Source organism: Sipha flava, unplaced genomic scaffold (genome assembly GCF_003268045.1).
Source record: "Sipha flava isolate LNK unplaced genomic scaffold, YSA_version1 1_pilon_pilon, whole genome shotgun sequence".
In the NCBI taxonomy this organism is placed as follows: Eukaryota; Metazoa; Arthropoda; class Insecta; order Hemiptera; family Aphididae; genus Sipha; species Sipha flava.
The window spans coordinates 4750347-4766495 of record NW_020272783.1 but is presented as its reverse complement, the minus strand read 5'-3'; the positions used below and the strand labels follow the sequence as shown (position 1 = coordinate 4766495).

The 16149-nt window shown below is 23.4% G+C and overlaps 2 protein-coding genes across 3 annotated transcripts; both read right to left on the bottom strand.

The window, feature by feature from the left end:
- Positions 1–495: 495 nt before the first annotated feature.
- LOC112681977 (putative leucine-rich repeat-containing protein DDB_G0290503) lies at positions 496–5866 on the bottom strand. 2 transcript variants are annotated; one of them, XM_025552373.1, is made up of 12 exons: positions 5825–5866; positions 5109–5240; positions 4719–4988; positions 4204–4649; positions 3223–3559; positions 2627–2782; positions 2307–2566; positions 2083–2245; positions 1712–1999; positions 1492–1639; positions 1300–1373; positions 496–724 (listed from the first exon to the last, which is right to left on the bottom strand). In XM_025552373.1, exons 2-12 carry the CDS (start codon positions 5226–5228, stop codon positions 563–565), a joined length of 2424 nt encoding a protein of 807 aa, XP_025408158.1. In that variant the 5' UTR covers positions 5229–5240; positions 5825–5866; the 3' UTR covers positions 496–562. The 2 variants fall into 2 exon arrangements, with proteins under 2 accessions (XP_025408158.1, XP_025408159.1); XM_025552374.1 differs by having other exon boundaries at positions 5829–5862.
- Positions 5867–7354: 1488 nt separating this feature from the next.
- On the bottom strand, positions 7355–15893 carry LOC112682183. The gene is made up of 14 exons (XM_025552707.1): positions 15567–15893; positions 13136–13262; positions 12866–13029; positions 12463–12708; positions 11336–11441; positions 11097–11273; positions 10939–11031; positions 10693–10876; positions 10417–10620; positions 10198–10352; positions 9415–9618; positions 9116–9320; positions 7599–7747; positions 7355–7429 (listed from the first exon to the last, which is right to left on the bottom strand). The coding sequence occupies exons 1-14, from the start codon at positions 15812–15814 to the stop codon at positions 7355–7357; spliced, it is 2337 nt and encodes a 778-aa protein (XP_025408492.1). The 5' UTR covers positions 15815–15893.
- Between the last annotated feature and the right edge of the window lie 256 nt (positions 15894–16149).

The following is a 16149-nucleotide window of genomic DNA, read 5'->3' as shown; positions in this document are numbered from 1 at the left end:
AAATATTTACAAATTAGTGAAATATGTAAAAATATGTAATTATACCAAAATATGTAAAAATATGTAAAATAAAAGTATCATCATATTAATAGGAATGATTTAAATCATGAACATTTCTTATCAAATTTTAAATATCTCGTTTTAATAAAAATATGTATTTACATATAAATCCGTTCCCTACTTATAACGAGTCTACAATAAAATTAACACTACAATATTGATCTAAAATGTAGACAAATAAATGAATTGAAATGAAAGTTAGTATAACTATAAAGCCGTAATAATAAAGAGTATATAAGGAGTAATAATTAATATATTCTAAAAAATGAGTACAATTCTTAAACTAACAAATTCACAAAAAAACATTACATATTGCAAAAAATGGACGGTTATAAACACTTATAATTACGTAAAATAAGTAAAAAAAATACATGATTGGTGATTGGATGAAGAAAACTAAATATAATTTCTAATTGTACCAATATAAATACATTTGTAATAAAAATGTAAATTTGTTATGCAACTTAAAAATATGTAATCAGTCAAAAATGAAATTATTATTTTATAATTGAGGTTTACTTGATGTAGCTGCTAACATTTGACTAATCATTTCATGTACTTTATGTTGTTCATGAAGTTGTTTGCGTAAGTCAAGAATATCTTTATCTTTTTCATTAATATTTTTTTCAAGGTTTCTAATGAAAGACGTTTTGCTATCAATTTCCTATTAAAAAAATATAATGAATTAGTAGTCTATAATAACAATGGTCAAAATAAGAGGTAAAAAAATCTTATCAAAAGTTAATCACAAAAAAATTTCCCTATACATTTAAACCCATTAGGCCAGATATTATTTGGAAGCAAATAAAGGCCAAGCTTCTTTTAGGAGCCCCAAGATGAGGAAGACCATTTTTATAACTTTACTATATGATGGTAATAAGTTTATAAATATCTTATATTTTAATTATAATTTGTAATATTGATGAATATTCATTAAATCAGAAAACTGAAAAAAATGTTATGCTACTTTAATTACATTTTATATACATTTTTACTTTTTGTAAATTCAATGAGCATAATCCATTATAAAACCAGTTTGTTCAATTAGTGATTTCTATGTATTAGAAAAAAAGCTTATTCTTTAAATCCATCTTAAGGTTGATTTGAAAATTAGATTGAATTAAAAAAAAAAATTAAATCTTAATTATTATTATGATTTATATTCAAGAACATTATATACAATTTATAGATATTATTATTGTTTATAACCTTATGAATACAAAAATAATAAAGATTTACCTCAGATTTTTCACTTATTATATTTTGTTTATCTATTAATTGTTGTTCTAATTTTGAAACTTGTATTTTGTTTTCTAAAATACATAAAATAAATATTGATTTTTAAAACATGGATATTATTAAGCTAATGTACAATCAAACAAAACATTTATAATAAAAACCAAGTTAATACATTTTTTTTTACAAATTTACCTGTTTTCTCATTTTGTAATTGCTCTAGTAAACTCGATTTCATCTGATTGCTTGCTATATTTAGTTCTTCTAATTGTTTATTTAAGTTGTTTATATTCAAATTCAAATCTTGCACAATTTGTCTTTTTGTTTCATAATTTCTAGATAACTGATTATAAATAAAATATATATTAAATAAAAATAGTTCTGTTAGTTATAGTTTTCTAAAAAATTATATTACTTTTGCAAAGTCATTGCTAGTTGTAGAAAATTGTTCTGTAATATTATTTAACTTTTGTTTTAGCTTAATGTTTTCCATTGTAAGCTCATCAATTGTTTGATGATTTTCTAATAACATATTATTTAATACCATGGATTCATTATTCAATTGAATTATTTTATAATTTAACTGAGTCATTTCTTCAGAACAATTGTCTAAACTTTTTTTTAACCAATTTTCTGTTTGTTTTAATAAATTTATTTTACTTTGATATAATTTAATGACATTACAGGTCTTAATATCAAGTATCTAAAAATTTTTAATTAATTAATATTGAAAAATTAATATTATATGCCTCAAAAACAATATTTATAATTTTTATAATTAATTACGTCATTAGAACTGAACATATTTTCTAATTGATCAATAAATGTTTGTAATTGTTCTTCTTGAACAAATGAACATAGTGGTTTTATGTCAAAATCAATTGAATTTTTTACTTTTGTTGACGACAATTGTTCAATTTCTTCCAAGCAGTCAGATAACATTAAAATACTAATTTATAATACAAAATTTAATTAGAATTAAAATTAATTCATTAAAAATAATTATTTACCTTTGTTGAGAAAATTTAGTTATGAGATCTAATACTTTTTGTTTCATATTTTTTGGGCCGTTGTATATAATAAAAGCTAATACACAATAAACATGTTTCTGATTCAAAATTTCAGAATATAAAGACATCCACTTAGGATTTTTAGCAACTAAATCAGATAAAAAGTAAAGAGCTTCAATGTATACAAATGTAATATTTTGTAAATTTTTTATATCTTTAATATTGACCGATAACAAAGAATGGAATATAGACTGAAGGAACTGAAAAATATAAAATTATAATATTTATTTGTTATACAAAATAATACACATATTTCTTACAGAATTTGAAAGTTTTTCTTCAATTTGTTCATATAAATTTTGCATATTTAACATTTCTTGAAGAAGCCTGAAACTAATTGCACATTGATTCCAGGATTTAATACTAGGAACATTGTCACTATTATGATTGGGTTCTATTAATAAATTCAGCAATATCTAAAATAATATAAAATTTATAATATAAAAACTAATTATGTAGTAAAATTATAATTTCAATATTCTTACAACTGTTGATAAATAACTGGAATATAACTTAAAAATGTACCTTTATTTAGTAATGTAAGTAAATAAGCCTATTATTCATGTTTGTTATAAAATATATTATGATAAATCTATTCTGAATAAAAATCCAATATGTTGGTGACTAAATAAATTCTTAATAACTATATAATTACAGCCAATTTTTATTATTTGTAAGAATATTTTTAAATATGTTAATATGCAATATTATAAATCACGTACAATACATTTAACTTGAACATATGTTCAAATCAATGTTTAATACATATAAATTATATGACTGAAGATTTATTATATTTCAGAATTTCTATGTTAAGCATAGTTAAGAATACTTCAAACTTATATAATGTACTTACATTTAAACTCTCTGCAAGTTTTTCAAAAATATCATTTTGAAGATCCTGATCCAAGTAATAATTATTAATTCGTACATTTTTAATTATAGTTTGTAAAATTGATAATGCTTGTTCATGAATGTCTAAAAACTGAGCCCAATGCAAAACATTCATTATAATATTAGGATATATTATGATAAAATCTTCAATTCTTAATTTAATAGTATGATGAATAAACTGCAAAATTAAGCCGATGCTTCTTAGGGTAATATCATAATTATTTTGACTGTTACATGTCTTCTCAATATGTTTGAAATTGTTCAAAGTTTCCATTATACTAATTATTTTTGATTTATAGCTGTAAAATTTGATATATTTGAAATATTTTAATAAATAATAATACACATATAAATATCAGGTGGCTCACTGCAATATCTCAATGTAAATATATTCCAAAATGTTAAAAAAATTTCTTTTACCGCAGTTTAATAAAAGGGGGTATATTAAATACTTTGAGCCAAATTTGAATTTTGATATCTTAAGCTTAATTTTTTACTTATAAGATCTTAAAACAGTTTCACTATGGATAAATAATGATTGAAAAATGTTGACTAATATTGTTGTTGAAAAAATTATTTTATTTATATTCATTCATTAAACTACCAATAAAGCTACAGTATACAATTATCACTTATCTACTCAAATTAACTCAAATTAGCAATCATTTTTGAAATAATTCAATTTCCAATTGTGATGCTTTGAAATTGTAAAAACAACTTATAGCAAATAATGGCTATCTTGTAACTTTATAAAAATTAAAATGTTAAAATCTATTTCCTAGTCAGTAAATGGGAGGATATTTTTTTTTATTTTTTTTTTACTAGAAATGTTTAATGTAACCTAACCTTCTAATATCAAAACAAATAAATTTAAAAAAATTAACATTTACATTGGATTATAGTGGTAGCTCATCCTATACAAAAATAATAATTAATAACATACTTGGAATATTCGTAAATATGATTTTTCCATCGCAAATGTTCACTAATATCAATAAAAAAGTCTATTGTGTGACGAAGAGCAAAAATGTTATTTTGATTCAATCCTTCTTCCAAAACAATGAATATTAGGTCAATTAAATTGTTTACATCAATATGAGGTATCTGACCTGATACATGCTCTAATACTAGCAGGAGTTTATACACTTGAACTTTAGTAAATGTATTATCTGATTGTATTCTCAAAAGCAACCTCATAAAAGATTTAGAATCTGTACTTTTTAAAAGAATAAACATAGCAAATTTGTTTTTACTAAACACATTCACTAAAACTCCTAGAGATAAGGATGTTAAATCTTTGTCTTCACTTGATATCCATTTCACTAATAATATGATTAATTCAGATAAATAACCTTCTTGGCATTGTAATTTTACTCCATAAGTCAACTCCTAAAAATTCATAAGATTTACTTATTTGTACTTAGTATTTATTAAAAAATCAAATTAATTTTAATTTACCTGAAGTAATTTTAATATTTTGATTTTTCTATCCAATGATAAATTTTCTTTCAAAAGTTTTGTTAGTATTAATGCAAATTTATAATTGTTTGGTAAAGAAGTATCAAAATATCCTTGCTTAGAAATTGAGTATAATACATTAACAGCGACCCACATAAGATCAGAATCATTATTAGTGTTGTTCATCAGTTCACATAAATTAACATAAAACTCTAGTATAACTTTGCTTTTAGAATTAAAATCAAATAAATTAGATGGTTGTCCAAGGATCTAATAATATTCAAATGCAAAAAATAAAAATTATTTATTTATAAATACAAATACAACATTATCTTGGTAATCCAATACATGAAGGACAAGAAACATAAATTTGAAATTATTTTTACATACCTGTAATATATATAGAATTGTATTTAAAGATGATTCATCATGGTTTAGTAAATATTGCTCAGCAGCTACCATAAAATTCCTTAAATGATTATTTGGCGATTGTGATATTATACATTCCATCTTTTGAAGATTCTAATTTGTAAAATAAATCAATAAGGATACGATGCTCATAAAAATAAAAATAAAACTAGAATTATACTGTTGAACATAAATGAAAAAATGAAAATGAAGGTTGAAGGGAAAAGAGGAAAAAGAAAACTAAAAAAAGGATGGTTGAATACAATTGAGAATTATATGAAAGCTGTTGATATGTACGTAGGAGATATAAAAAATCCAGATAAATGGAGATTTAAGACAAAGATAGCTGATGCCAAATAATTTGGAGAAATGCAAAGAAGAAGAAAAAAAGAACAAAAATTAGAGTAGTTGTTCATAATATAGAACTTAATTACTTAATTTAAATGTTCTATATTTTTATCAAATTAAAAGTATATAAAGAAGTATTTTCTATTATTGTGTTTAGCTCATATTAATAATATAAACCTTATATGTAGAAGTTTTATAAGACTTTCAGAAATGTTAAGGCCAACATAATGTAATTTTTAAATCTAGGTTCATTTGATTTTTTTTTTTATTAAAATAAATATATCAGTAGTTTATAACTATATAAGAACATCATCAAGAACTCAAATAAAATTATAAGGATATATACTTACTTACGTAATGAATAATTTTAAAAAGATAATCTCTGCTGTAATATAGTATTTTAAAAAACTTTACTTGTCACATTCAATAAATAATCAACATTTATAAAAAATTGAAACCAAAATAAAAATAGTTATATAAGTATCAATAACATAATATTAAGGAATTAAGCACATTTTAATATTTAAAGGATATAAAATGTTCAAATTTCAGATAAGCTAACCGTATTATATTTTGAAGACAAAAAAATTAATAAGTAATATGTTAGTAAGATATTCACTAAGTGAGACATCAACTATGGTGTTAATTAAAATTATGGAGATAAAAAGTGAAAGAATATAATAATATTATATTAAATTAATAAAAAAATTTAAACAGTAAGCTTCATTGTTGATTTCCGTTAAAATATACTCGAAGTGATAAAGAAATAAAAATGATATCACAGAATATGTTAACCATATTATGTTTACAAATCACGAATTAAGATATGCTAAATAATAATATAAAGATAAATAGATAAATTATACAAATAAATATGATGAATAATTATTAATATTAATATTAATATTGATATGTATAAATAATTTATAGCAATTGATATTCCACGGTTTAAATACAAGAATGCACCAATAATCCTGCCCATGCATGTTTATTAACCGTGATGCGCCGACTTTTTTTAAAATTGATAATGCACATGCATGACTGATAGTGAGCATTTAAGCGGCATATTTGAATTTTAAACAATTCAATATCAAACAGATTATTAAATACAAAATTAATTATAATTTGTACAGATTATAACACACTACCAAATTTAGTATCAAGACAAATTATATTTTCTGGTTATTACTATTGAACTATTGAAGTGTGTGGTAAAATACAATCAAGTTTTGTAGAATATAAAATTGTTTTTTCTTGTGAAATGTGAAATAAAATATTTTTTATATTATTTTAAAATATTATAATGAACATTCGTGTTTTTAAATAACATTTGTTTAGTATTTTTGTTCATTGAGTTTTAATATTTATAAAATATATGTATAGATATATATATATATATATATATATATATATATAGATAATATTTTACATACTATTTTATACATAAAGGTTTATAAGTATAATATAAAATTAATATATAATATTAAAATTAATATTATGAACAATTTTTTTAATTTTTTAATTTTTGGAAGTTATAAAAATATTATTAAACAATTAATTGTAGATTTAAAAGTCAGAAAAAATTGATACATTATACAAATTTTAAAAAAATTGAAGATCTATAAGAAAAACATATTATTTAATTACATTTGCAAAAAAAATATACATAAATTTACCTGTGTAATTATTATATAAATAAAAAATGTAAAAACAAAAAAGTGTATGATTATAATTATAATTAAGATTTACATTAAAACGTTTACAAAATAGTATAAAGTAAAATTATATCCTTAAGGATACAGTTAAAAATATACATATATTTAAATTTATTGGTTCAAGTTACACTTCGAATATCAAATAACAATCATGACACCAAACACTTATTGTTGCTGATTTAAAAAATGTTGTATTTGAAATTCTAGTCCATTAGGTATTACAAATTTACTTTTTAAAATCTGTCACATAACAAAAGACATATAATATACTTTAAAATCAACAATGTTGTTATTATTTATAGATTCAAACAAAGATATATGTGACTGGAATATAAACATAATATACAAGAATAGCAATGATGGTTTGGCATATGATTTAAATGTATATTATATAAAAATAAGCACTAACCAGATTTATAATACTTTTTGCTTCCATTACCAATTCACTGCTTTTATAAGTTTGATTAACTATTGTTGATAAAATATGAATTATAGTTTTATCAAAAATACTAGGACATAAAGGTTCTTTTCCACATATTGAGAAACTTTCTTCCGTAGCTATAAAAAATACATATTTAAATTAAATGCCATGAATCATGAGTGTAATTGTTACTTAATTATAATAAAATAAACGTTTTTTTGTTAAGATTATTAGTTATTTGTTTGGTCGATTATAAATATCCCTGATCTTATAAACAATTCTTTTATTTAACTTTAAGTAGTCAGTAGGTCCAAATTACCCATGTTTTTTATATTATTACTACAATTTCCATAGTAAATATAATTAAACAATACATTCCTATCTATAATAGGCTTTTAAATTTTGGAAACAAGTGATATGAAATATTTTTTTTACTTATTCTATTTCTAATTTAATAAATTATTATGATACATATATAATTTTTTAAATTAAAACTTACAATTTATAAATCACAAAATGAAAAATAATTCCGAAACCTTGGAACTGGAAAAACGAGTAGGAAGAATTTACCCCCTTACCAAGGTATTATAATCTACAAATTCCAAGTATTAAGTTTATAGGTATGTTCGTATTAATATACTTAGTTTAAGTAAATTTTCAGAGAGTATTACGCAAACAGCTATGGTCGTCAATTAAAAAAACACAAGAAAAAATATTATAATTATAATGGGACTGACATTAATATGAATAAAAACATAACTTTTCTTTAAATATAGTGAACTCCAGTTAATGTCTTAATGTAATCACCGCAAATAAAAGCATAATAACCATTAAGCAATATTTATTATTTAATTGCTATCCAATTAATATTAATTTTAGATTAATAAAGATAAATTTAATCAAGATTAAATAATTAATCTTAGCTACTCGATAAAATGTATTAAATACTTACATTACATTTTAAAGGCACTTCGTAGTTTTGAAATATTTTATTGAAATTTATACTGTTTATAATCATTTACATTATTTTTTTTATTTTTATTTTTTTTTTAAAGATCTTCTATTTTCCTAAATTTTAAATTCTCTTTTTTTTTTTTGCGAAAGTTTAAAATTCAACCCACCTTATTAAAAATGTTGGTTCTTTAACTACATTAGTTATCTTTAGAGATATAAGCTCATTCACACGACCACTTTCGCTAGGAATCTATTTCCGAAAGCAATGATACATTAGTTTTAAGTTTAAAAAACCAGTACAGCAATATCATCCACCAATCACTGTATCTCACCTCACCGTTTATACCACTCGGCCTTTTGTCCTATTTTAATTAAAATCTCATATGTTTATTTATATTTGTTTTAGTTTTATGGGATAAACTATTTAATATATTTAAATGGTGCTGATCCCGATATGTCCATATTAAATGGAATCCACTATACTTATTTCAGAATAATTTTCAAATTTTAAATTATATTTTTACAAAATGTATTATGATTCAATACTTAACTCAATACAAAATTATCAAACCAAAAATGTAAAAACTTCAAACATTTTTTGTTATAGAATTTATAATTTGTGAGTAAAAAATTGAGCCAAGGATCGGTAGCTAATTCATACTGAAGATCTGGTATATTCTTTAGATCTTTTAAAAGTGATGTTGATAAAATTATAGTAATGCACTCCCAAGCATGATCTGATACCCAATCCAGTCCCTATGTGGAGAAACGAATTCATTTATGAAATATTGATGATAAAATATTGGCAAAACAAAATCGTAAATTGTTATTAATTTACAATACATCTTACTTGAGATATTAATGTTTTTAGTTGTATAAAAACAGATCTAAAACATTCTACAGTTAGTATATCATTAAATTCAACTGTATCATTAATACATTTTTCATAGTAGTGTATTATAATTTGAAATAATGTAATAGACGATATTATACAATTTTGACACTTCCTAGACATTGCGTCTAAAATGTAGTTGCAATTTATTGTCATCGAATTCTAGAAAAAAAATTTAACTTATCATCATTTTACTTATTATCATTTTACTCGTAACATGTCAAAATATTTATTTATTCCACTCAGTGGCGTATACAAGGGGAGTGTTTGGTAGATATGACACCCCCTTGAGCCGTATCATATATTACATTATTATTGGAATATAGGTAAATCGATAATACAATATGAAATATAAAATAATGCACAATACTAATTACATATACACAGGTTAACATTATCGCGATTGCGACAATACGTGACGAAAATTATTCGTTTACGTTTTCGTGCAACACAAAACGTTTAATAATAATAGGTATTGTAGCATCGAATACTGATATTCGAATAGTCAAATATTCGAATGATTTATGGTAAAGCTATCCGAATTCGAATATACATTACATCTCTACTACAGGCATTATGTATACATATAAATTAATTAAAATAAAAGTTTTAATTTTTTCGTATTATATATAATATTTAATAATTTTAATTAACACCCCCCTTCAGAAAATCCTAGCTACGCCACTGATTCCACTTGAGATACACTTAAAATCTATTTCAAATGACTAGTAATAGACGTACTAAAATAGTGTATTCATTTTTAATTCCTTCTTTTTCAATTTGGCATAATTTTATTATCGTATTATACGTAAGAAAACAAACTTCATTATTTTCAGATAAACATAGCTTTTGGAGTACACATAGAAAGTCATTATGTTTTTTAATTGTATTTACAACTAAAAATAAATTGATATCATTAATTATTATTTATTTACATGACTTGCAATTAGAATTACTTACCATCATTATTAGATAACTGAATCAGAGTTAATATATGCTGCAGGAGAGATGATAGTAGAGAATACCGTTCAGGAAAATTAGATTGATAACTTTTTACAATTGAAGACATGGTATAAACTAAATTTCGGTGTTCATTTATGCAAATATTGAGCCCATCGAAAGAGCACGATTCGGTTAAATTTAATAATAACTTTAAATTTGTTGCTAAATTAAAAATTTCCATTTAGTTAAGAGTTATTAAACAAAAATCATTATATAAAAAAAATATTGGTTTACCTCCTATTGCTTTAGGATTTTCAGTACAACAGAATAAACCTAAATTTATTGGTAAAATTTCCCAAATAATTAATAATGTTTTATGTTCATTCAAATTATTTTCAATAGCTATAATTTTTTTAATAACGTCGAATCCTAGATGCAATTTATTACTATCGATAGTTGTATCATTTATAAGCACGTTCTAACAAAAATAATGAAACTTAATTATTTATATTGTTAAAAGTATTGTTATTATCAATTTACCAATAAACATAATTTTGCTTTGTCATTTTTCAAGCAAAATTTTTCCAATTCAATAAAACTAATATCATCTAAATTCAGAATCCATTGTTTAATCTAATAGAATTATAAATTAAATTAAATTAAATTGCATTATTCAAAATTTTATGATTTATGCTTACTAATTGCGATTGGATTTTGTCTGGTATTATACTTGTAGCGAATAAAAAATATAAAATAGCTGGATGATAGGTAAAAATCAAATCAAACATTTGAGTGTTAATAAGTGCAACTAATTTTTTTGTAGCAATAGTTAACCCAGATACTGCATTTACAGCATTATGGGAAACAAAAGAAATCTAAAAACCATTTTAATTTTAAAAAAAACACACAATTAAATGCTACATTGATAAATATTTACAGAAATAATAAAAAGAACTGCTTTTATAACAGGAGTAGGTATTTCATTCTGAATTAAACATAAGTAAACGCATATAGGTTCCAGATATATTGATTCATTTTCAATGCTGAAATCATATATTATATAGATAAGTTACAGATAAGTTAATAAATAATATATTTTTCAACATAGTTAAGGCAGTAAAATACACCGGTATTTAAAAAAAAAAAAGTAATAAATATAATTCATGGTAAATTATAAATGTAGGTACATTATATACGAAGACAAGTATAAAGGAAACTGAACTATTGCTCCGTTTCATGCAGTTTTTAATTTTTTAAGACGATTTTCTTATGTGTTTGTCATGTACGTGATAGCTGATTTTCGTGAAATACGCGCAACCATGAAGTTTTGCTTGGTGCTCGGGAAAACTGTCACAGACAGTGGCCTAGGGGAGAATGAATAGATCACCTCCTTGGAAATTTTTATTGGTGATGTTTTAATCATTGTTAAAGCCTATAGCTTATAGTTAATAAAATAATATGGTATTTATAACCATGCTATTTTTAAATCGCTTCCCCTTCATTGAGTTCCAACTACGCTGCTGCACAGAAACGCTTGAAATATTAAGTACACTCTACAAAAATAGGTACCTAATTATGTTATTGGCTTATATAATAATACAAACAAAAAATATTGTGGTATGAAATAAATACACCAAGTTAGGTAACTAATCCCGATGGATCCTATAATATATTAAGAATATATTATACATAATCATGGCACACAGTGGTTAAATTGTCAAACGTGTAGCATTTCGTATTAAAGTAAATAAGAAGTTGGGTTAATATATGCACAGATTATTAAATGTATTATACAAATGTCTAAGTAATGAATTTTAAGTTATTTTAAATCACAAGTGTTTATAAAGTTTTTCAAAAGTTAACTATATTTTTTTAATTAAGTAATTTCATAAAACTTTTAGATTAACCTTTTCTTCTTACCATACTAGTAAAAATGTTTTACGAAAAACCACAAATATTATACAGTTAAAAATTTACAAAACTTTAGGGAAAAGCTATAATTTAGAACTAGTAAAATACTTTTATAAAATAAAAAAATGTAATGCTTTAATATACACAACTTACTTGGAATAAGTTAAAAGATAGAAATATATGAAAATGATTATAGATTGTTTTATATCAGTATTTTTACTATTTGTTAAAATTAAACAAATATCTTTTGATGTTCTAGGAAAATCTTTAAAGCTCCAAACCAATTGATTCCGAAACATATCTATACCACCGGGCCAATGAGAATCGATTTTAAGATATGCTGATGAAAGATGGAACATCATTTCAAATAACAACTCTTCAGATAAAATTCCAATTTGTCTGTAGAAAAAAAAATACAACTGGCTTTAAAAATAATTATAAAATTCAATCAATATAAAAAGTATAAAAGCATTTTTAATAGTTAATACACATGACTTTTAATATATAAACGTATATGCTAAATAAATGCATACATTATATAAAGAAAAATAATTACTTATATTCAATTGATTCAAATAAAATGCTGATAATCTTTGATGCGGCATAATAATTAGCTATGTTTTGGAGGACATCTAGAGGTAAACTTTCTCTAAATGGACTTAACAAACTTTTAATTCCTTTCCGACAGCTCTTGTAGTGCAAACTTACATTCATGTTTTTCTGAATAATTATTAATAAAAATAATATAAAATACATATGTTATTAGTATCTACTCATATATTGGCGTATAAAATTTCTTAATAATTTGTAATAGGTAATTACTCACTAAAACAAATGGTAATATTATATGTTTAATCATAAACCAAGCAATATTTTTTAACGATTTAGCTACTTTTTTATGTTTTTGTAAATGTTCGTTTAGTAATATTCGACTTGCTATAGTGGAATAAAGTCTAAATCAGAACATAATATTTAAGTATATTTAAAATAATATAATAGGTAGTAAAAAATTAAATAATTTGTGTTCCTACAAGTAATAGACACGTGACAATATTGTAGCTATTCTATTTTTTTAAATTATTTTATCCAAAATAAAAAATAGTTATAGGTATGGTGATATTACCTATTAACATAGAATTACTAATAAGTGTGCTAAAATATATAATTCCTGCTATTGTAAGTATCTATATATTATAAGTAGGATTCGGGACTTATTCGATTTCCATATTCTTATAGAATAATTTGAATAAGATATTAATTTGTTTTATGGTATAATGTACTGAAATACAAACATTTTAACTGCATATTTTTTCATAATTTACGGGTTTTTTAGGCAAAATGATTATTAGATAGGTATTTGCAGTTTAATTGTTATCTAGAGCATATTTACTCATTTTTATGTTTTATGTAAAGTAAATTTAATCTATAGATTAATATTTATTTATATTTTTACTGTCATACGACGTTTAATACTTAACGAGTCATCGCGTCATCGAACTTAGCAACCAAGTAAATACTTTATGGTTTCCGAGTATAGCATTATTTATTTTTAAATTATAACCATATATATATATATATAATAATAGAAAAAATATAATATATTAAATGGTCACAGCCAGTCAGTGCCTCACTCAGGGGGGGGGGGGGGTAAGGGGTTGTAACCCTCCCGAAATTTTCTCCGATGTCTAGGTTAAAATTTACAAATTTTACAAGTTTGAAATATGAAGAGCTAGTATTGAACACCTAGTATTATTGATTATAGAATAGTCTATTCTATAATCAATGCTATTATTTAAGTCAAAATATATTAAGGATTTGCATAATTTTGTTAATTGTAAAATGTGTTATATTTATACCTTGACCCTCCCCCAAAAAAAAATCCTGTGTGCGCCACTGCGGCCAGTGTCGGTATGTTAATAAATATTGTTAAAATATTTTTTTTAACTGTATATCTATAATTGTAGAAAAGCTGCAAACTCATAATATTTTTTTAGGGCCCCTTTTTTTGGAGAAGGCTGGATTATAGCCTGCTTGCCCCCCCCCTTAATCCGGCTCTAACTGTGAATCCACCACTGGTTGGGCCTGTATTTCAAGAATAAATAATCTCAGGGCCCCCTGCAATTTCCGGGTATCCGGGTGGGTCAGACTGACACTGATCATGGCAATAAACTACTTTGCAAAGTATTGCCGTGGAGTACAGGTAAAAACGATAAAAACAAAAATTTAAACTGTATCGAAAAAAATGAAAATAATGAATAAAACCAGTGGTCAATATGTCCAAAATGCTACCTATCTGGAGAACAAGAAAGTATCGTGGGATTACCCGGGAAGACCTGGTAAATTTTAAATATACACGATAACGTCAAAATAAGTGAATATGATGGGTCAATAGAAGATTGTTTTCAATGTATAAAAATATCCTCACCAACAATCGCTGTGCATTTAATTTCAGATATCTGAAAATTTCTAATTGTACAGTCCAACTTTGAAGGTAAACGTGCAATTATATTTTATAATACTAAATATTCTTTTAATTGTAGGAGAATAACACTAAAGAAATTATATCGATCTTACAGAGTGGATTATTGTATTAGACATATATATAACTTATTAGAGTTATTAATGTCAACAAATTTACTAATCTAAAAAATGTTTCTACAATTTAAATTTTATAAATCAAATTAAAAAAAAACAATGAATTGCTATTATAAAATAATTAAATTGCATATTTCCTACAATTTGTGTGAAACAAGTCCCAAACCATAATGATAAGTAACACATTTAATACTAATTTTAGATGGTACTACCTATAAGTTATTTTTTTTAGTTTACCTTATTAGATACATATATAGATAATATTTTATTAAATTGGTTACAAACATTCAAAACTGATATACATGATAAATTTGAATAGTAATTTCAATATTAATTACCATTGTTGAAATTTACATAAATGTAATGTACTTTGATATTGAACATATAATATACCTATGCCCTAATATACCTTTCTTAACATTTGGTTAATATTGAAATTTATAATTAAATTTAATTAATTCAAAATCAAAATTATACAAAGCAAATTTATAATAATAATATTTTAAAAACAGTATTAAAAAATATTTATATTAATCTCAAATACGTAATTTAAATGTTTGTGGTTAAGTTCATTAATTCTGTAAGTCTTCGAGTCTGTGGCATTGTCGCCAACTCGTTAAGTTACTTTATTGTTATAGCATTGATTAAATTTAAATAAATACCTTAATAAGCCACAAGAAAGATTTGATGAAATGTCAACCACGTAAGAATCAATAATACATTTTCCTGTGACACTTTTACAAATTTCCTCTGAAATGGACATACTCGTGTTGTATAATTTACTACTTAATTCCACAGAAGGACATGATAAAAAATGCGATAAAATTGATATAGCATTAATAACACAGCAACTTGGTAAATCTTGAGAATTAATAAAAATTATTTTTATAATGGACAACATTTGTGGCATATTACAAATTTCTTGAAGATTTGTTCCTCCTCTGAAATGTAAGTTCGCTATAGTTTTATATATATTTTGTATACCTATATATAGTATATATGTTACGGGCAAAGTAGATTATTGGGCTATGTTCACATAGCCCGGTCTATGTATACTTGGCCCGCTGTTTTTGGGCAATACATTAAAATACTATTTTGACCGGGCAGGATAATACTTCCACCGGTCCAAGTATACTTTACCCGTAATAAATTAGACATTGTAACTTAAACTATTAACTATAATATTATGAAAGCATTGTCTGTTAGTACTTACACTAGTGTAAATACCTACACTAGCATGAGTCG